Consider the following 22,489-nt stretch of genomic DNA (forward strand, 5'->3'; position numbering starts at 1 on the left):
GCTAAACTGTCTGAGGCTGGAAATGCTCAAAAAAATACCCCCACACTGCCAAGCACACTGCGTTAACAACAAAGGAAACTGTTGAGTCTGACAGTGCATTTTGTTTCATCTAATTTATTTTACAATAATTAACTACATGCCACTTGGAAATAATTGGTATTAAAACCCTGTGATCTAATTCTAAGAGCCAAATGTTGATCTAATGGGATGGGGAACTATACCACTCAAAGCACATCAACACCAAGTCATCTGCCACCCCAAGGACTGAAGGTGAGAAATACATTACTTTCAAATTCATGTATCATCAAAGCCATGTCAGAAATCATCAAGCAATAGTTGTTTCTTATTCACCTTTGGTAAAGATAGGTTAGGTGCTTTGAGGTGTGCAAAGTGTAGTAAGAATTTTAACCATCCTCTTGTGATTCCTATTTAATTTTGCCACAACTTCACATTTCACTTATTACAATTTAACACTTAGTAGGCTCTTGCATCTGCAGCCTTACTAATAATCTACACTCTGAAAATTCGATGGAAATGGCTTCCAGCAGACGTAGACACATGTGGTATACGTTACATTGAGCAAAAAAGCTCAGGCTTAGACTGCACATTATAATTTGCACAATCATGAAGATTTTGGCATGATGCTGGTGCCCAAGTTTGCTTGAAAGAGTGAGGTGAAAAGCAGGTAAACTACTAAGGTGTGTGAGAAACAATGGAAATACATGCACAGGGTTAGTTGTGTTGCTTCTTCAAGGTTTCCTCTTCTGTTTAAATAATTATTTTGGAGGATTGGGTGAATTCCATAGAAATTCAGGGCATAAAGGAAGCAATTTGGAGGATTTCATTATACTATTTACAGTGGCCAGAGATTAAATTGAAGGATGTACCTTAAGTTTTCTTGAAGACATGGATTATCCCCACCTATTTCTGGAAACCACTGGCTCACACCACTCACGGTTGACGAAATGGTATTGCGAATCTTGAGGCTGTGCATAAGGAATTGAGCACAAGGAATGCCATTGCATACAAACTACACAGTTGCCTGTCCTGTCAGACATTTTCTGCACAATCTGTGGAAGAATCTATAGTTCCTACACCACCCTCTTTAGCAGTTACAGAACTTAAAAACTGGAGTGGAAGTAAGTCATACTTAATCTTGATGAGTTTTTTAAATCAAAGATATTTTTTCCTAACTCTGGAGAAATTCACTATGCACAGGGTTGGTTTTTCTTCTGTCATTATTAAGTTGATAGGTAGTTCAAAATACCCTTGAAAATGATGCAGCTGTCCATATATTGCAAAAATATGCCAGTCACTCTATACTCAGGCATTCAAACCAGGAAAGTCTCTTATTTTATCTCTGTAGTCACAGAAGAAGCACGGTGTTATGTCTCTCCTGATTTAGGATTGTTGTTTTATTTCTAATTACTAGATCTCACTGCTTACGGATGGGTTCACAGCTGTTGTTTGCTCATTATCACACTGTTAAACAATCAACTTTCATCATCAGAGCAGCCATTTTATATCGTTTGTACATTACATTTCGTAGTCCGAAGCACTTGTTAGAATCGAAGGAATTTCAGTCAATATTTGAATCTGCCTTTTGGCAGAACGCTGAGAGGTACTGCCTTTATACACCAGCTCCTTGCGTACTGTAACACGTTGGTGAGTAATAAAATCACCTCCAACTACACCACGCCGGGACTGGAGGTATCTATCTGTCTAGCCTGAGGAAACAGGGAAAGCTCTCATATGAGGGCAGAATAAGGGGACACTACAATTCAGTTAGCAAAATGCTGGGGAAGGAAGAGAAACAAAACTAATCAGGTTCTGCTCTCAATTATAAGCCATTTGAATTGTACAATTGTGGAACTGCATCAATTTCCTTCATGTTTCAGAAAACCAGGATGAATAGAAATTTAGGGGAAAAAAAGGAACTTGTATATGTGCATACTAGTAGCACACAATATTATTTACAATATAAGCAAGCTTAAATTTAAACTCGCCTTGCATCATTATGTCATTCTTTGATGTATTACAACATAGGAAAACATAACAGATGTTCCTGTTTGTTATTAAAGTTGTTCATTTCACAGGTGAAGTGTTTTGACTAAAAAGCCAATTATAGCTTGAAGGGAAAAAAATAGCAACTTTATGAAGAATAAATTGTGCAACTTACCCACTAGTGGTGGGTCTTTCCCATTCATCATCACTCAGTGTGATATCGTGATAAGGGTTATGGTGCCTGTTGGCAGGTGGATATGTCAGTTTAGCAGTTTTCCATTCATGTGCGTGAAGGCTGTAACCAGAGGCTTGATATCCAGATGGAACTAAGAAAGGGAAAATAGAGAATATTCAAGAGTTCAGATGCAGTCTGGGAGTATTTAGTAATGTATCAAATCCTGTGAAAGAAAGGAATTGAGAAAGCAGGAATAAGAAGCACGAGGCACCATCTAATCTTAATATTACAGACAGAAAGTGTCATCTCACAAGAAGATTCAAGAATTTGTCAAAATTACTTGCCAAAGCTTCATTGGGTTAATAAACTGTTTTTGCTCTATCAATTATACCAGTCTGGGTCATACCACTGTTTACAGTTTATTTAACACTGCTGAACAGCTTAATTTAATTACTGCCATTACCTGCCAGCTCTAGAAACCATTATTAAAGAAAATCAGTTACTACATCCATCACAAAGCAGAGTATTATATCTGCATATTCTTAACATGCAACATACAGATTACATTTGACATCAAAATATGAAATCATCTTGACAGCATCATTATTTCCTAATTTACTGACTGACATTATCCAGCAGTATTCTACAGTGAAGCAGAATAATGTCTTACCCATTGGCTGGTGGAATGCACATTGTGTGGAGTTACAACAGCTCAATTAAATTTACATTGTTAAATGTCACATTCTAGCCCTGTGAACATTTTAATATTATGGCTGCTTTTTGGTTGGTAGTCATCAGAATTATAAAATGATTCATTATACAGGAGGGAAAAAACTATTCAACATTTACCCATAAGGGAGGAAATTTTGAAGTATCTACAAGGACAGGATAGCACTAGAAAAAATGCACTAAGTTGGCTGGGATAGTTATTCAATCAAAACATTACAAAGTTCAAACTGATATAATTGTGTCTACACTAAAATAATCAGATTCTTGAACCAGCATGTTTAGCTTTAAAGGGGGTCTACTTTGTACATTATGATGAATAGCTTTCTAACCAAATCTACTCAATAAGTTAGCTGGAAAGATTGTTGTGAGGGGAGGAATTGAAGAAGACATTGACAGTTTAATTGATTATCAATAGAAATGAACCATTTAAAAAGGGTTAGATTACTTACGACAAATAAGCAGCCATTACATTCACAACAGGTTATAATGTGCTTGTAATTCCACGAATATGACCAGATCCATCACAAGTTACTCATGACATAAATTATGTAGGCTTTTGCTGATGGTTTGTATGTTACAATGTCACTGAGCTGTTTTGAGCAGCAGAATGGCACAAACAGTGAAAGTGCATGAGACCATGTGTAAACCTACAGTGCAGTGACAAATTGGAAATGTCATTTATTTTCCTTCCTGTGTCATTGCTGGAAGAGATTGGCATTCAGTCCCAACAAATTATCTCATCATAATTATGTGCCATGTTGTATGACTTGGGCGATCATGGTCCTAACCGTTGTAATGTGAACAAAGTCAATGGAGAGAGACGGAAGCTAGTGGACAACAAAAACAAGCAGCAGGCATCATATTGAGACCCTTTCAAAGGAAGAGGCCTGTTTGACCCAACATTATATAACATCTTATGTGCTAACGATCAAAGGACAATTCTATATTTACAATGTATCTACAATGTTTCTTTTGAATTACAGACAATTTTCACACCTTCTTCGCACACACATTCCAGACACCCAAAATGAATGTTAATTAACATCGTCTGATTTTTTCAATTACCCGCTGTCCACAGCTCTAGGGCTGCATTTTAAATTTAATCTACAATCCATGATCAGGTCCAAAGGTTGGTTGCTGAAGTTAATGTTTGCTATATACCCTAATTCCAGAATATGCCCTAACATTGACTATGATTGTCTTTGGCAATTTTTTCTACAGAAGTGGTTTGCTACCATCTTCTGGGCAGTGGCTTTACAAGATGGGTGACACCAGCCACTATCAATACTCTTCAGAGATTGCCTGGCGTCAGTGGTCGCATAACCAGGACTTGTGATCCAGATGCTCGTATAACCATCCATCACCTGCTCCCATGGCTTCACAACACTGATCAGGGGCTAAGCAGGTGCTACACCTTGCCCAAAGGTGGCCTGCAGGCTAGCAGAGGGAAGGAGTGCCTTACACCTCCTTTGGTAGAGACGTATCTCCACCCCGCCACCCCAAGATATCTATCACGTTTAAATTCCTCCATTCACCTCGCTTCATCCCTAATTACCTCCAGCATACCAGTCCCTGGTCCTCTAATTCTAGCCTTGTGCTTTTCTACCTTCTCACCTCCCACCCCACGCTCTGTTATTGGTGATCAAGCTTTCAAGTGCCAACAGACACTAAAGTATTTTACTGAGGATATATTAATCTCCATCCTCTTTATGATCCTATTGAAAAAAACTATTACTTTGACCAGATATCTGGTTATTCCTCCAAATATTTCCTTTATTTTTGGCACCCATTTTACCTTGTATTAAGGAGTTTTGCACAGGAATATTTTTCCGCAATGAAAAGACCATAAATAAATGAGCTGATGATATAATTGCAAGGCTTTTAACATCAATAGAGTCGCTGAATCTTCTGTCTACCAGAACATCTACTCAGATCAATTACATAGAATCTGCTGAAATGGAAATGGGTATTGCATCAACCAGACAGTACTGATGTTTATCCTCATGCAGCAGACAATCTTTTTCTATATCCCTTATGTTCTTTCCCATCAATCATTTAACTTCTTTCTTAGTCGCAAGTTGTATGTCCAGTTCTTTGCAGCACAGTGCACTTGAGGAGATGTGAAGAGTTTTGAGAAGTTAATCAAGCAGAATTACATCTTATAAACACAAGAAAAGTCTGCAGAAGCTGGAAATCCAAAATAAAACACAACAAAATGCTGGAGGAACTCAGCAGGCCAGGCAGCATCTATAGAAGTGAACGGAGAGTCGACATTTTGAGCTGAGACCTTTCTTTAGGACTGAGGAGCATGGGGCAAGATGCCAGAATGAACAGGTGGGGAGAGGGGGAGGCTAGCTGGAAGGTGATAGGTGAAGCCAGGTCAGTGAGAAAGGTCAAGGGCTGGTTGGATTCAGATAGGAGAGAAGAGTAGACTTTAGGAGAAAGGGAAGGAAAAGCGGACCCAGGGGGAAGTAACAGGCAGGAGAGAGGAGGCAAAAGGTCAGAGTGGGAAATAGAGGAAGGGGGAGCAGGAGGGGGTGAATTTGTTTACCAGAAGGAGAAATCGATATTCACACCATCAGGCTGAACACAGACAGAATATATGGTGTAGCCTCATCATCGCACGAGACCATGGACTGACATGTTGGACCGGGAACAGGAATTAAAATGTTTGGCCACCGGGAAGTTCCACGTGTGGCAGAATTACATTTTGTCTTACGTAGAACAGTACAGGCCCTTTAAACCAACTCCAAAATCAATCCAACCCTTCCCTCCCATACAACCCTCCATTTTGCTTTCAACCATGTGTCTATTAAATTTCCCAAATATATCCACCTACCATCACCACCACAGTCCATTCCTTGCACTTACCACTCTCTGTGTAAAAAAGATTACCTCGATATCCACCACTATACTTCCCTCTAATCACCTTAAACATATGTCCATTCTTATTAGTCATTGCCTCACCTCTCAAGAAAAAGGTGCCAGCTGTACACTCTATCTATGCCTCTTATCATCTATCTACACGTCTACCAAGTTACCAGTCAACTCCCTTCACGCCAAAGAGCAAGTTTGCTCAATCTTGATAAGACATTCTCTAATCCAGGCAGTAAATGTCCAGTTTTTTTTTTAAATGGGATGTGCTGATGGAGGAGAGGATGAGTGAAAGGTGTGTATGATCATGTGAAATAAATGAAGATCTTACTAAAGTTGTTCAGCTTAAGAATGTTTTTTTCCCCAGAGACACTGTCAGTTAGCAGGAATATTGCTAACAATTCCCAGTACTGAAGCAGCCAACCGACAGGCTCACTGTACCAAAAGCAAGGTGCAATTAACAGGATAACCTTTGGCCAGAATGCATTCCCTAGAAGAATGTGAAGTAGAGTTACTTCAACTTTTATGTATTTGAATAATCCATTAACGAGAATGACAAAATCCACTACCTCCTTAAAAGCAGAATTAAAATTAAGCTTGTTCGGTGTCTAACAAGTAGCAAGAATCCCACACCTGTAATTTTCTAGGTGTAGATTTCAAAGTTGTAACACACAGCAATGTATTACTTTGCTCTCTAGACTTGGTTGTGCTTATGCAGATCAAGAGCCCATGAACCTGACTGACCAAAAATTCTATGGTGATCTGAGCAGGTTATTTTCCTTGCATCAATAAACCTCTCCGAAAGGTCCAAAAATTAATCAAGAAAAAAAAATTCAAGGCAGTCTCAGTTTATTCCACAAGTTTCCAAGATTTGTTGAAATGGACTGCAAAGGTCATTTCAAAACTGCATCTTGATGTTTACATTGTTCCTCATTTTCCCTGTATTATCACATGCGCTTTTCTCCGAGCTGCCAGACTGTTCACAGCTTGAAACGGCCTGGACTAAATATTAAGGAACTTTGCTTTTTGGACAAGTGAATGAACAGAATACATAATGGATGGAATTCAGTTCAATACTTTGTTCAAATAGCTGTACAAAATAATGAATATGCTCTATCTCCCATGACAGTGGGTTGTTTTAAACAAAGTAAATGCTCTCCCGCATCTTAACTGAATCTAGCTGCTTTCTCTTTAATTAATTTGCATTTATATCTGTTGACCTCATGAACTGTAGTGTTCCTGAGGTGGGGTGGGCTGGCTCCAGACTTATCATATCAGAGATGTTCAATCAGCTGTTGGAGATTTTTCATCTCGTAGGACCAACTTACTTTATGACACTGATGCACTGATGTGAATTTTGATGTTCTGTCATTCAGCTCACTGAGGCAATTACTGACAATCTGGAGGATAACCACTGCATATAAGAAACAAGTGCATTAATTGCATCTGTCAGCTTTTCCCTTAGCAGTGAAGTACATTTAACTTATGAAGCTATTGAATTAATTAGCTTTAAGCTGAATTGGGAAGGTAAAACCTCATGATTCTTAAAATAACTTGCTTATACCCATCTACTATGAAACCAGCCAGTCAAGTCCACTGATATTTGTCTATAGCTTCATCAAAATTAAAATAGATATTACTGATGCTTCAGTTTAAAATTTTTAAACTAGTATTTCTCTAGTTTCAATGTACAATTAGACCATAAGACATAGGAGCAGAATTAGGCCATTCAGCCCATCTAGTCTGCTCTGCCATTCCATCACGGCTGATCCTGGATCCCACTCGACCACACGCACCTGCCTTCTCACCACATCCTTTGATGCCCTGACTGATAAGGAAACGATCAACTTCCGCCTTAAATATACCCAAGGAGTTCTTCCGGCTTTTGCTGTAAAGTTGCTTGTGAGAGCCAAATATTTGATAAAATGTCATTCAAAGATCACTCAGAAGCTGGATGTTTGATTAGTTCTGCAAAATGAGTTCTTTTGTCAAATGTTCTAATTGAACCGTACTTCCATTAGGGATAAGCATCTAAGATCTGCAATATGATTGTTTTAATGCCAGCACTTTTTGAGAGGATTTGTCAAACATGGCTTCTGTTCCAACTTTAAATTGTAGATTCTAGTGAATTAGGAAAATAGTTTTGATTACCTGCACTCAGTTAATATATTTTTCATTGTCTTATTCAGTTTTCTTCCAGCTGATATGTCTCATGTAAGTTATAGAGTCATAGAAAATTCCAGCAGCAAAAACAGGTCCTTTGGCCCATCTAGTCCATGCTGATTCATTTAAACTGCCCAGTCCCATCAACCTACACTGGAACCATAGGCCTCCATACTTCCATCCATGTACCAATCTAAACTTCTCTTAAAAGTTGAAATCAAACTTAAGTTGGCACTTTGTTCCACAATCTCATGACCCTCTAAATGAATTAATTCTGCCTCATGATCCCCTTAAACTTTTCACCTTTTACCCTTAACTGGTTGTAGTCTCACCTAACCTCAGTGGAAAAGAGCCTGCTTGAATTTACCCTATCTGTACCCCTCATAAGTTTACCTCTATCAAATCTCCCCTCATTTTTCTATGTTGGAAGGAATAAAGTCCTAATCTATTCAGTCTTTCCCTATAACTCAGGTCCTCAAATCCCGGCAACATCCTTGTAAAATTTATCAGTACTCTTTCAAACTTATTTACATCTTTCCTGCAGGTGGATGATCAAAGCTACACACAACACTCCAAATTAGGTCTCATCAACGTCTTAAGGCAACTTCAACATATTTAGATTTATGAAAGCCAATGTGCAAGAAGCTTTCTTTACGGCTCTATCTACCTGTCCACCATTTTCAATGAATTCTGGACCTGTATTCCCAGATACCTCACTCCTCAGTGCTGTACTATTCACTGTGTAAGACCTACCTTGGTTGGTCCAAATGCAACACCTCGCACCTTGTCTGCAGTAAGTTCCATCTGCCAATTTTCAACCCACTTATCCAGCTTGTCCAGGTCCCGCTGCAAACTCTGATAGTCTTCCTCACTGTCTACTATATCCCCTATCTTGGTGTCATCCACAAATTTGCTGATATAATTAGCCACATTATCATCCAGATCATTGATATAGATGACAAACAACAACAGACCCGGCATCGACCTCTGTGGCACTCCACTAGTCACAAGCCTCCAGTCAGAGAGGCAACCATCTACTACCACTCGTTGACTCTCCCACAAAACCCATGTCCAATCCAATTTACTACCTCATCCTGAATGACAAGTAACTAAATCTTTTTGTACAACCTCCCATGTGGGACATTGTTAAATGCCTTGCTAAAGTCCATGTAAACAACATCCACTGCCTTACCTTCAAAGTACTTGGTAACTTACTCAAAAAACTCTATAAGACTGGTTAAACATGACCTGCCATGCACAAAGCCATGCTGACTGTCCCTAATCAGTCCATGTCTATCCAAATACTCATAGATCTGGTCCCTTAGAATGCTTTCCAATGACATTCCCACTACTGATGTCAGGTTCACTGGCCTATCATTTCCTTTTCTTAAACAGCAGAACAACAGTACCTCACCTGTCATGAAGGATGATTTAAATATCTCTGCTAGAGCCCCTGCAATTTCTGCACTTGCCTCCCACAGAGTTCAGGGAAACACCTCATCAGGCCCGGGGTATTTATCCACACTAATTTGTCTCAAGACAGCAAACACCTCCTCCTCTGTAATCTGTATAGAGTCCATGACCATGCTGCTGGTTTCCCTCACTTCCACAGATTCTTGTGTTGGGCACGTGGCCAAGTGGTTAAGGCGTTCGTCTAGTGATTTGAAGGTCACTAGTTCGAGCCTCAGCTGTGGCAGCGTGTTTGTGTCCTTGAGCAAGGCACTTAATCACACATTGCTTTAGTCTGTGCGAGGAGTGGTGCCCCACACAGACTTCCAATCTGCTCCTTGTAAGGCATGAAAATGCCCAACGCAGGCCTCTCATGGGCTGAGTCGACGTTCTCCCTCCCTCCACAGACTCTGTGTCTGTCTCCTAAGTAAATACAGAAGTAAAAAATCCATTTAAGATCTCCCTCATCCCTTTTGTCTCCACACATAGATAACCATTCTGCTCTTCCACAGGACCAATTTTGTCCCTTGCAATCCTTTTGCTCTTAACAATTCGTGAAGCTAAAAACATTCATGGTATCTCTATAAGTGGGACCATACATAAGATCTCTCTTTATGCAGATGATCTTCTGGTTTATATCTCAAATGCTGAAGAATCTATTCCTAATCTTTTGGAATTATTAACTGATTTTGGAAAATTTTCAGGATATAAACTTAACTTAAATAAAAGTGCATTGTTCCCTTTAAATGTTTCTGTTTTTATATATAATGATATTCCATTTAGAATTGTGAATTCTTTTAAATATTTGGGTATTATCATTACAAAAATATATAAGGATCTTTATAAAGCTAATGTAGTTCCTTTATTGGACTCTATGAAATAATTATTTTCTAGATGGAATCCTCTTACACTTTCTTTAATAAGTCATATTCATGCCATGAAAATGATGATTTTACCTAGATTTTTATATATTTTTCAAAATATACCTATTTTTCTAACTAAAAATTTTTTTGATCAAATTGATTCTACTATTTCGTCCTTTATTGGGAATAATAAAAAACCAACAGTTAACAAGTTTCATTTACAAGAATCCAAAAAAGATGGTAGACTCGCGTTACCTAATTTAAGATTGTATTACTGGGCTGTTAATATTCGACAACTATGTTTTTGGTTATATTGGCTCAATAAGAACCAAACATCAGCTTGGATTGATTTGGAATTTAAAGCTATGAATCAATTTTATTTAACTTCATTATTAAGAGCTCCATTACCTTTACAACTTGCTAAAATTTCCAATTTAAATCGCTACCCTGTTATTGAACAGTCCTTACAGATTTGGTTTCAGTTTCGCAACTCTTAATTTTAAGCAATTTAAGTTGTCTAGCCCTGTATTTCAAAATTTGCTATTTAATCCTTCAATTACTGATCCCATTTTTCTTTTATGGAGAAATAAGGGGATCTGTTCTTTTGAGATTTATTTAGTGATGGTCGATTGATGACTTTAAAAAAAGAGTTAATCAGCAGATATTCCGTCACTCATACACATTTCTTGCAATATTTTCAGGTTAGACATTTTTTTTACAAAAATATATTTCTCCATTTCCATATAAGCTAGAATCTGATTTGATGGATACTATTTTAAATATGAATCCTTTAGTGAGACGTTTCATTGGTAGGATTTATAATTTATTTTTACTACAAAAAGATAACCTCTCACTAAAGATTAAACAAGATTGGGAGAGAGAACTTAATATGACTTTTGTTAATGAAGATTGGTTGTGAGTTCTGAAAATGGTTAATTCTTCGATATGTGCCAATCATTGTTTAATTCAATTTAAAATTCTTTACCGTTATTATTTAACAAAGGAGAGGCTATCCAAAATATTTCCTAATATAGATAATTATTGTGATAGGTGCAAAAATAAAGTAGCTACTTTGTCACATATGTTTTGGTCATGACCCTCATTGAAATCTTCCTGGAAATCTTTATTTTCTACAATTTCTAAAGCTTTGAAAATTAATTTACAACCTAATACATTGACTGTTCTATTTGAAATAGTTCCGCAACATATTCAGGGTATTTCATTTTCAACCAACATGTAATTGCATTCGTTACATTGTTGGCAAGAAGGGCTATTTTACTGAAGTGGAAAGATACCTCTGTCCCTACACTAATTCAGTGGTTTTCCCAAGTAATGTTATGTCTTAGTTTGGAAGAAATTAGTAGAACTTCTGATCCCTGATTTGATTTTGAAAGAAGGTGGGGCTCTTTTGCCAAATATTATCATTTAATTTGAATTAATTTATACGGTTTCCTTCCAATTTTATGTTATATAAATGTGATTTGGCGGTTGTTGTTTCCTTTTTCCTCTTTTATATATAGAAATGATTGTAAGACGTATTGCTCTGGGAGTTGGTTCCTAATGGTTTTTTTTTTCTTTTTTTTTTGTTTTGTAGTTAGTGGGGTTTTTTTCAGTTAGTTGGGGTTCTCTTTTTTCCTTCTTTTTCTTATATAAAAAAAATTTTTGTCATTAGTATACCTAAGTTTTTTTCTCTTCCGTTTTATTAATTATGTATATACATACTAATTTGTTGAACTTCTGTATCTTATAGCTGTAGAAGATATAAAAGCCTTGAAGTACCAGCCCTTAGTGCAGGAGTGTAAAGACAAGGGGTGGCAGGCATGGTTGTTCCCTGTGGAGATCGGCTGCAGAGGTTTCCCAGCCAAATCAGCATGGCGGTTGTTGTCAGATCTGGGCCTGGATGAAAGGAGCAGAAAACAAGCAGCTTGTAGGATGGGGTAAGAGGCAGAACGAGCCTCTTGTTGGATTTGGAGTAGGTGAGAGGAGGGAAGCTGGAAGCCAGGAGCAGATGGGCAGTGATTTGGCCAACACTGCCTGCCCACCAACTGGAGAGTGTCGTGGTTAAGGGTCGAAACACTCACTGAAGGTTGGGAACCACCTGATGACATCTGCTCCTGGATGAAGGCCACAGTTACCTTATAAGGTAACTGGAGCAGGCACCCTAACAGGTGTATGTAACAAGTATATTAATAAAAAGATTTTAAAAATGAAATGTTTGTAGAATCTCTTAGGATTCTCCTTGTCTACTTGGCAACATTCTGCATTCTTTTAACTCTCCTGATTTCTTTCTTAGGTGTTCTCCTGCATTTCTTATAATCCATAAGTACATTTGTTCCTACCTACCTATATCTGCTATTCATCTCCTTTTCTACCTTAACCAGGGCCTCAACAAATCTTGAAAACCAAGGTTCCTTAAGCCTGTTATCTTTACTTTTTATACTGACAGGCACATACAGGTTTTATACTCTCAAATTTTCACTGTTAAAGGCCTCCCACTTACCAAGTACTGTATTCCTTTGCCATTAAACAGCCTGTCCCAATCCACACTTACCAGATCCTTTCCGATACCATCAAAATTGGTCCTTCTCCAATTTAGAATCTCAACCCGTGGACCAGACCCATCTTTTTCCATATTTACTTTGAAACTAATGGCATTGTAATCACTGGATGCGAACTGTCCTCTGCACAAAATCTGTCACCTGCCCTGTCTCGTTCCCTATAGCAGATCAGGTATTGTATATTGTCTCGCTGGGTCTTCTATACTGATTAAAGAAACTTTCCTGAGTACATTTGACAAATTCTATCCCATCTAGTCCTTTTACAATTATGGGGGTCCCAGTCAATATTTGTAAAGTTAAAACCACTTGCTATGACAATCTTATGTTTACTTCAGCGCTCTGTGATCTCTCTACAAACCTGTTCCTCTAAATCCCGAAGACTGTTGGGTCATTTGTAATATATCACCATCTACATCCCAGATGTAAAGGACAGCTACAAATACCTGGGGCTCCTGCAGGTGCATGAAGCTATGATGAGGACACAAGGAAGGCTGCAACAGCCAGGTACCTCCAAAGAGTGGAACAGGTCCTAAAAAGCCAGCTGAATGGAAGAACAAGATCAGTGCCACCAACGCATTCGCCCTACCAGTCATTAGATACCCAGCTGCAATAATGTGCTGGCCAAGGAACGAACTGGAAGCCTCAGGAGCTACCAGAGACTACTAACAATACATGGAGCATTCCATCCAAGGTCCAACGTCATGCGACTGTACACCCACCAGAATAAAGGAGGACAGGGACTTGGAAGTGACAAGGCCACAGTCCTGGAAGAAATGCGAAACATTCATGAGCATGTCAGGAAGATGGCCCCTAGGGATGACCTGCTAGGAGAATACCTCAGACAGCAGGCAGGGGATACAGAAAAGGAAGTGAGTGAAGCAGAGCCAGTGGACTAGAGGCCATGGCAGGACAAGCCACTGCACAGGATGTACCATCGCCAGACATCAGAGGTGGCTGACATGAGAAAGTCCTGCCAATGGCTGGAAATGGCAGGGCAGAGGGACGGCACAGAGGTGTTGCTCCTGGCCGCACAAGAACAGGCGCTGAGCACCAGAGCAACAGTAACAGGGGTCTGTCACACCAGACAAGGCCCATGATGCAGACCGTGCAAGGAATCCACTGTAAGCATCCAGCACATTGTAGCAGGGTGCAAGATGCAGGCAGGAACAGCATACACTGAAACGCACAACCAAGTTGCAAGAATTGCGTACAGGAACATCTGCGCTGAATAGGGATTGGACACTCCCAAGTCCAAATGGGAAACACTCGAGAAGGTAGTGCAGAATGATAGAGCTAAAATCATGTGGGAGTTCCAAATACAGACTGATAAGCAGGCACTGGCCAACCAACCAGGCATCGTAATACCGGACAAGGAACAGAAGAAAGCAATAGTAATAGATGTGGCAATCCCGAATGACAGTAACATCAGAAAGAAAGAATATGAGAATCTGGAGAAATACCAGGGCTTGAAGGAGCAGATAGAAGGGATGTGGAAGGTTTATGTCAGAGCAATCCTGGTGGTGATAGGAGCACCTGGAGCTGTGACACCTGGACTTGGAAAGTGGCTCCACAAATCCTGGGACCAATAGCTAACATACTCCTCCTGACCTAAAAAGTTTTATTCCAAGTCAGTAACATAGAGTTCGACCCACCAGGATCGAAATAAGCTGCAGAGACTTAGTTAGCATCATCATGGGCACTAGGCTCTGCTGTATCTTGGATACCTTCAAGGAGCAATGCCTCAAAAACGTGGCATCCGTCATTAAGGACCCACATCACCCAGGACACGCCCTGTTCTCCTTGCTACCATCAGGAAGGAGGTACAGGAGCCCAAAGGCACACACTCAATGATTCAGGAACAGCTTCTTCCCCTCTGCCATCCGATTTCTGAATGGACATTGAACCCATGAGTGCTATTCACTACCTCGCCAATTTATAAAAATCTTTATTTTTGCACTACTTATTTATATATATATATATATACACACACAGATACACACATATACACACACACTCACTGTAATTCATATTTTTCACTCAATTATTATGTATTGCATTGTACAGCTGCCACAAAGACAACAAATTTCTTGGCATATGCAGGTAATATTAAACCTGATTCTGAACATTGAAAGGCCAAGATCGAGTGTACATGGTAAGGATGTTTCCAATAGCATGGGAGTCTAGGACCTGAGGGCACAGCCTCAGAATAGAAGAAGGTCCATTTGAAATGGAGATGAGGGGGAATTTCTTTAACCAGAGGGTGGTGAATCTGTGGAATTCATTGCCACAGGTGACTGTGGAGGCCAAGTATATTGGAGGTGTATTTAAGGTGGAGGTGGACAGGTTCTTGATTGGTCAGGGCGTGAAAGGTTTTGAGGGGAAGGCAGGAGAATGGGGTTGAGAGGGAAATGGATCACCCATGATGATCAGTGGGCCAAATGCCCCAATTCTGTTCCTATCTCTTATTGTCTTATGATAATAATGGGGCTTTCCTCTTTGGAGTGAAAGAGGAAGAGAGGAAACGTGAGAGGTGTACAAAATGATAATAGGCATAGATCAAGCGGACAGCCAGAGACTTAGATAAAGGGCTAAACCTATTCTAATTACATTGGCTAAGAGCTTCATGATCTTGCCCCAACTTTTTACACAATGTATGGTACCTTGTTATTCTGACACATTTTCTATTTAGTGCAAGAACCATCTACTTTCATTCCTGCAAAAATCATACCAACTGTTACCAAGATCAGTTGCCAAGACTCTCTGTCAGTTTCTGTATGAAAACAGAGATGAAACAAGACATACTCCGCCTGTCCTGACAAGTTTTATTCCAAGTCAGCAAAATAGAGTTCGACCCACCAAGTCTATAAACTATCCATTTACAAAATCATCAATTCTTTTAAATTACCGTAATGAAGCAGCAATGCCACAGTCCTGAAGAAACAGTAACATTCAGCTAGTCATTCCAATCTTAAAAGTTGATTTGAGATGATTGAAATACAAAAAAAATGATGTATTGAATTGCACTCTTCCACACTTATAGTTACTTAGAATTATTCCTGTGAAGATCCTGACATTAAAAATGGCTAAGAAACAACATGGTAGATGCAGAATAAACATATTCCTTACCTTGACTTCCATAGCTGGTGTCTATGCCTGACCCATCCCACGATTCCACCGCACTGTCCACACTGGGTATCGTAGCTGAGTACATCTCACACAGCTTGGTTGGCTTTTGTGCAGTGGGAATTTCATCTTCTGCATCGCTCAATTCACTCAGTCGGCCTGAGACTGATGATTTTTTAGGACTGGACTCTGTGCAAAAAGACCACCAAACATTTTATCTGCAAATCAGGCAACCAAGGTTGTTAAAAATTCAAGTCTGTATTCTCTATAGTGTCAAACTAATTCTGCTGTGATGTGCGTGTGCAGCTTTTTAACATTCATATCCACGTTTGGATCCAGCAGTGTATTGTGGGGTTGAAGCTTCCCGCTTTGCTTTCAATTGTGAGCCTATCATTCATATAACTGGATCACAGCACAAAACGTCCCATGGGCAGAAACCTCATACAGGACAGCTGTCAAAATCCACAGTAATTATGAACAGCTTTGATGTACATGAGATAATGATTCATATTGGAATTGAAACGGAAATTGCAAATGCTGAACATGTAAGTCAAAACAGAAAATGTTGGAAGCCGTCGGCAGTTCAGGCAGCGTCCCTGAGGAGAGAAGCAGAGTTGACATTTTGGGCCAAAGACCCTTCCGAATTGGAAAAGTGAAATAATAAATGTGTTTTTAGTTATAAAGACCAGAAGGTGGAGAGAACAGAGGGAACGCGTGAGACAGGATGCAGACGTAAGTTGTCCAGGTGACAATTACTTTAAAATGTTGGAACCGTGGGAATCATGAGGGTGCTCTGGTTTCCTTCTACATCCTGAAGACATGAAGACTAGCAGTCTAACCGGCCACTGTACATTGTACCTAATGTGTCTGTGAGTGCTAGACTCTGGAAGGAATCGATGGGAATGTGGGAGAACACAAGGGAATTAATGTAAATAGATTCTCGATAGCTCACACAATTAGCTGAAGGGCTCATTTCTGTGCTCTTTTTGACTCAAACACATAAGAAAAGGCACAGACACATCCATGGAAAGAGAGGAGTGTTACTTGAACCTGTGGTTGTAACATCCCCGGATGAAAGGTGAAGTAATGCCCGTTGAGCTTATGTTGAGCAATGTTGGAGCGATATAGGAGGCAGACGCCTGAGAGGTCAGACTGAGCGTGGGACAGAGAACTAAAGTTACATGAGACCAGAAACTCAAGCGTCATGCTTGCAGACTGATCAAGTTGTCTACTCAAAGCTCAAGCAACAGCCCCTCATGTCTGAGAGATTTAAAGTTAACAACTTGTTTCTCACCACTCAATTTAAAGGCTGTACCTTTCACTTCCAGTTTGTTTCATTTTTCTCTTTTGTCTTCAATTGTTGTTCTTTAAAGTGATTACATTAAGGCATCCGTTAGTCTTGCGAGGCCATGGATCTGCGCCTGGAAAGTCTTCACTCTCCAGGGCGCAGGCCTGGGCAAGTTTGTATGAAAGACCAGCAGTTGCCCATGCTGCAAGTCTCCCCTCTCCACGACACCAATGTTGTCCAAGGGAAGAGGGCATTAGGACCCATACAGCTTGGCACCAGTGTCGTTATATTTAGGATATAAAGTGATTATATACCACTGATGCAGCTATAAAGAAGGCAGGACAGTGGCTATACTTCATTTGGAGTTAGAGGTAATTTGGTATGTCACCAAATCTCTACGGATGTACCATGGAGAGCATTCTGACTGCCTGCGTCACCGTCTGGTATGGTGGTGGTGGGGGGGGGGTGGTGGTCTACAGCACAGGATTGAAATAAGTTGCAGGAAGTTGTAAACTTAGGCAGCTCCATCATGGGCACTAGCCTCCGTAGTATCCAGACATCTTCAAAGAGCAATGCCTCAAAAGGCAGCATCCATCATTAGGGACCCTCATCACCCAGGTCACACCTTGTTCTCATAGTCGCCATCAGGAATGATGTACAGAAACCTGAAGGCACATACAAAACGATTCAGGAACAGCTTCTTCCCCTCTGCCATCCGATTCCGGAATGGACATTGAACCCACGAACACTACCTCGCTACTTTTTAAATTTTTTATTTTTGCTCACTACTTATTTATCTCTCTCTGTCTCCAGAGACACCCTGTAATTCACAGTCTTTTTTCTCCATTATTATGTATTGCAAAGTACAGCTGCTACGAAGACAACAAATTTCATGACGTATGCTGGTGATATTAAACCTGATCCTCATTCTGATACTTGACTAGCTCAGTCCAAATGCTATCTCAGACTATCTCTCTCTTTCCCCTTCCACCAAGCAAACTCCCACCATCCTCACCCCCGCTGATTCTGCGTCCTTACATGGTTCTCTGTTTTTGTTAATGATCCATGTAACTGCAGTTGATAATAAAAGCTCCATATTATTAAACTTCCTGATCTAAAGCAGCAGTTTCAATGTCAAGTCATTAAAGAAGAAAGCACAAATGCAGCAGTTTAAATGCTTACTATCAAGCTGTTTTTTAATCTTCAGCGTGACTGTTTCCCCTGCCATCTGTAGGAGATGAATGGCCTCACTTAAAGGTTTACCCTTCAGGCTCCTGCTGTTTATAGCCAGGATTCTGTCTCCAATATGAATGGCACCAGTCCTGTAATACAAGGCAGAAACGTCAATGTTTAAGATTAAAAACAGTACAGAGCTGTTGGACCATATGTCACAGACAGAGTTCTAAACTTTGCAAATGCATACAGTACTTTATAATCACACAATAAGGATGTTTCCTCATGCCATATCACATTAAATTATCAGTGCCAGAACGGCAATGAAATTACAAAGAACAGAGAACAGTACAGCACAGGAACAGGCCATTTGGCCCACAATGTTGTGCTGAACCAGCCAAAAAGCAAATCAAAGTCACCCAAACACTAATCTCTTCTACCTACACAACACTGATTTCCCTCCATCTTCCTTGCATCCATGTGCCTATCTCAGTGTCTCTTAAAAGCCTCGAATGTATACCAGGCATCCATAACTCTGAGTAAAAACTTACCCCTCACATCCCCCTTAAATCTAATCCCCTCTCTCCTTCAATGCATGCCCTCTGATATTAGACATTTCGACCCTGGGAAAACATACTCTCTGTCCACTCTATCTATGCCTCTCAATCTTGAAAACCTCTGACAGATCTCCCCTCAGCCTCCAGCACTTCACAGAAAACAACTCAAGTTTATTTAGCCTCTCGTGATAGCATGTGCCCTCTAAACCAAGTTATACGCCAATAAATATCTTGCCAAAAGATTACATTCCACATAATAAATTTAAGTCCTTACTGTGGACTGAAAAGGATAACTTTTGAATGAAGGGTGGTTCATTTCATATCTCACTTGGATTCCTTCTCAACAAATTGTCTAGCCTTATTATTCAGCAATGCTCAGGATTCACTTTAATGACTGCTATTTGCATCACTGTCAAAATCTGCAAACACTCCGATTAATGAAAATGCACATCTCCCATCTATAAAATAATCAGTAGAAACTTATCATCGGCAGTGTGTTGTAAACATCAAGGTAACTGTAAGGTTGGCAGCATTCACACCATCCATGCACTTTACATATCTTAATGATTCATAACATGAAATCGTTATATGTAAATGAATCAGGGCACGGAGCACTACTAAAGCTGTTCTAATTTAGATGCTGTTGTTCAGCAGCCCACCTCATCTTCTGGCGTTACCTGTACAACTCAGTTGCCAAGTGACTTATTTCCAGATTTCTTCCATTGTTAAGCAGTAACTAATCGCTGGAAGCTGTTTGGAAAGACAGTCAAGGATGACAAACCCTCATTTTAGTTCTCATCCCAGGAAATCCTCAAAGGAATGTGCTGTGCATTTAATATTACAATAATATTTGAGTAACCTTGTAAATATGATGCCGATTAAGCACTCTTGTTCATTTAATTAATTAACTACATTAAATTAATTCAAAGAAACTCATGGGAGTCCAAAAATACAGGTGTATTTCAAGATTTACTTTAAGCGAGGTGTGTACATATCACGTGGTAGTGTGGCGATGTAAGTAGTTGATGTATTTTTACATATAACCCACAATGAATTATTTAAACAAATAAGAATGCTTAATCAACCAATATATATACAGATTACTCAAATATTATTGAAAAATTAAATACACAGAACAATACTTTTCTGGTTTGGATGAGGTAAGAGACCTGAGGAATGGAGAAATATTTGGAAGATGACTAGATTCTGCACCTCACCTTTCAGCCAATCCACCTTTTGTTAGACTTGAGATGACTATTGGATCAAAGGGTTCTTCAGTGCCAGATATGGTAATTCCTAATGGACCACCATAACGTTTTAGCTCCACAGTGTAAATGATTGCCCCAGAACTCTCTTGTTCATCTAGAAATTTGAAGGAAAAGAAGTTATTGGAACAGTAAATGAATCATCATTGAAAGGAAGTAATTTGCCACCATGTTTTCCGAACGAAGAACAAAAGAACTTTGGAATCTAGCTAGCAGATGCCAGTTCCCTAATCTTTAAAAAAAGCTTCACATCATAAAAAGTCTGGTACTATAGTTATTAATGTGAAACTTAGCTGAACAACTCAGGGTTAAGATGGGCAATTGCATAGAGTTGCTTCCTCATGACTGAGATGGAATAAATCACAAGCAGGCACAACATGATTTTAGATTTAGTTTTTTTTGCAAGGGGAGGGGGATTTGGGGGTCTCTGGCCTTATTGGTTTTTTGTGTAGAGGAGGGAAGTTGGGGGAGGGTCAATGTTCTTCCTGTGTTTTATGTTAGTTTTTTTGTGTGGGGGGGTGCTTAGGGGCTGATGTTCTTGTTGCGTTTTTGTGTGGGGGGAGTTGATGATGTGTTGGCATCCTTTTTTGTGCGGGGGATGGTGGGTTTGCTGTATGTCTTTGAATTGACTTCCGTGGTTTTGCTTGTTTGTTTCGTGGCTATCTGGAGAAGAATAATCTCAGATTTGTATAATGCATACATACTTTAATAATAAATGAACCTTTGAACCTTTCTGAACTTTGAAATTTCTCCCTTGCTGCATTTCCTCTCCCAATAAACACCACAGAAATAGTCAACCATCACAACTATCAATAATAAAGGTATTTTCTGAAGCAAGTCTCATTATCTGAACTAAAGACAGAATTAAGACAGAAAAAATATGAAACAAAGGAAGAAAATGTTGGAAATCTGAAGAAAGAATGGAAAATATTAGAAATAGTAGGTTGGACAGCATCCATGGACAAAAAAACAGAGAACATTTCAGGCCTTTTAATCAGAGCCTGCAGTTCTTTCCTTTCAGATACTTAGCTATTTCCCTTTCAATACCACCAATGAATCATTGTCAAGTTACTGAGGTACTGGGTGACTGATGTGGCACGGTATTGTAGCAGTTAGTGTAATGTTAGTCCAATGCCAGTGACCCGGGTTCATTTCCCACTGCGATCTGTAAGGAGTTTGTACATTCTCTCCATGGCTGTGTGGGTTTGCTCTGGGTGTCCTGGTTTCCTCCAACATTTCAAAGATGTACAGATTAGATTAATTGGTCATGTGGGCGTATTAGGGTGGCACGGACTCGTTAGGCCAGGAGGGTCTGATACCATAAATAAATTTAAAAAAACCACTCCCCTTTCGCTCAGAATCCCACAACTGCCGTCCCCAGCAACCATAACTTGCTGCTCCACGCATCAGGCCTGCTGCTCAGGATGTGTGGAAGTGGGGATGGTCTGGACTGGGATGGGACTCAGGTCTGTTTACGTGGCTCCCAATCCCTCCTAAAGGCAGAACAAAACTCTCTCCATTTTAACAATTCAGCAAAGGAATAAAAAACTTCTTTTAAATCAAGTAAATGAACAGAACCTACTTCCATACCAAATTCCTAACACACTTAAAAACTCCCGACAGGTGGAATTCACAATTATAGTAAAATTGCAGACAGTATTTCAGCTCATAGTAATGCATTCTGAAGGAATAACCATAGTCATCAATTATCTTTAAGTTATTGAAAAACATACTATGAAGTGATTGTGACACATAATTATGCAGCATTGACAACAAAATTACAGGCTGCTTCTTCGACGGCATATTGATGAATGAGTAAGCGTCCCGGTCCGTTCCTCGGCCTACCCAGTGAGGATGACTCCAAAGGGACCTCCTCTGGTGCACGTTCGTAAAAATAAAACGTCAAGAAACAACAAAGCAAATTGTTCATTTTATGTTCTGTTAAATGAGATTTACAATGATCTTCTAGCTGTTGTGCTTTGAATAAGCAAATTACTTAATGCAGGATACTTCCTCAAGTGAATCCTTTTAACCATTAAGTACAGCATTTCTGCAGCAGATCAATAGGTGCATCAAGAATGCAATAAAATTTACTCAGAATGACGTGGAGAAAGTACTGTGTAGTCAATTTATGCTCTTTAGGCGCAGATCCTTTCCCTTTTTGAGATAAACCCCCAATAATGTAACCCTCATTAATGTAATATATGCCTCCCCTCATCAGTTTTCATTGACGGTTCAATGGTTCGTTTAATATCAGAGAATGAATAC

General features: G+C 39.6%; 1 protein-coding gene across 5 annotated transcripts in view; it reads right to left on the bottom strand.

Annotated features, from left to right (window-relative positions):
• Positions 1-22,489, bottom strand: part of grip1 (glutamate receptor interacting protein 1) — a 344,918-nt gene that overhangs the window by 2,682 nt on the left and 319,747 nt on the right. For all 5 annotated transcript variants that reach the window (XM_063057778.1, XM_063057779.1, XM_063057783.1 and 2 more), the window contains 5 exons: positions 20,174-20,318; positions 18,409-18,548; positions 15,942-16,127; positions 2,180-2,330; positions 888-986 (listed from right to left, as the gene is read on the bottom strand). In XM_063057778.1, the coding sequence (XP_062913848.1) occupies positions 888-986; positions 2,180-2,330; positions 15,942-16,127; positions 18,409-18,548; positions 20,174-20,318 (721 nt within the window). The remainder of the gene's footprint in view (positions 1-887; positions 987-2,179; positions 2,331-15,941; positions 16,128-18,408; positions 18,549-20,173; positions 20,319-22,489) is intronic.

Source organism: Mobula hypostoma, chromosome 9 (genome assembly GCF_963921235.1).
Source record: "Mobula hypostoma chromosome 9, sMobHyp1.1, whole genome shotgun sequence".
Classification (NCBI taxonomy): domain Eukaryota; kingdom Metazoa; phylum Chordata; class Chondrichthyes; order Myliobatiformes; family Myliobatidae; genus Mobula; species Mobula hypostoma.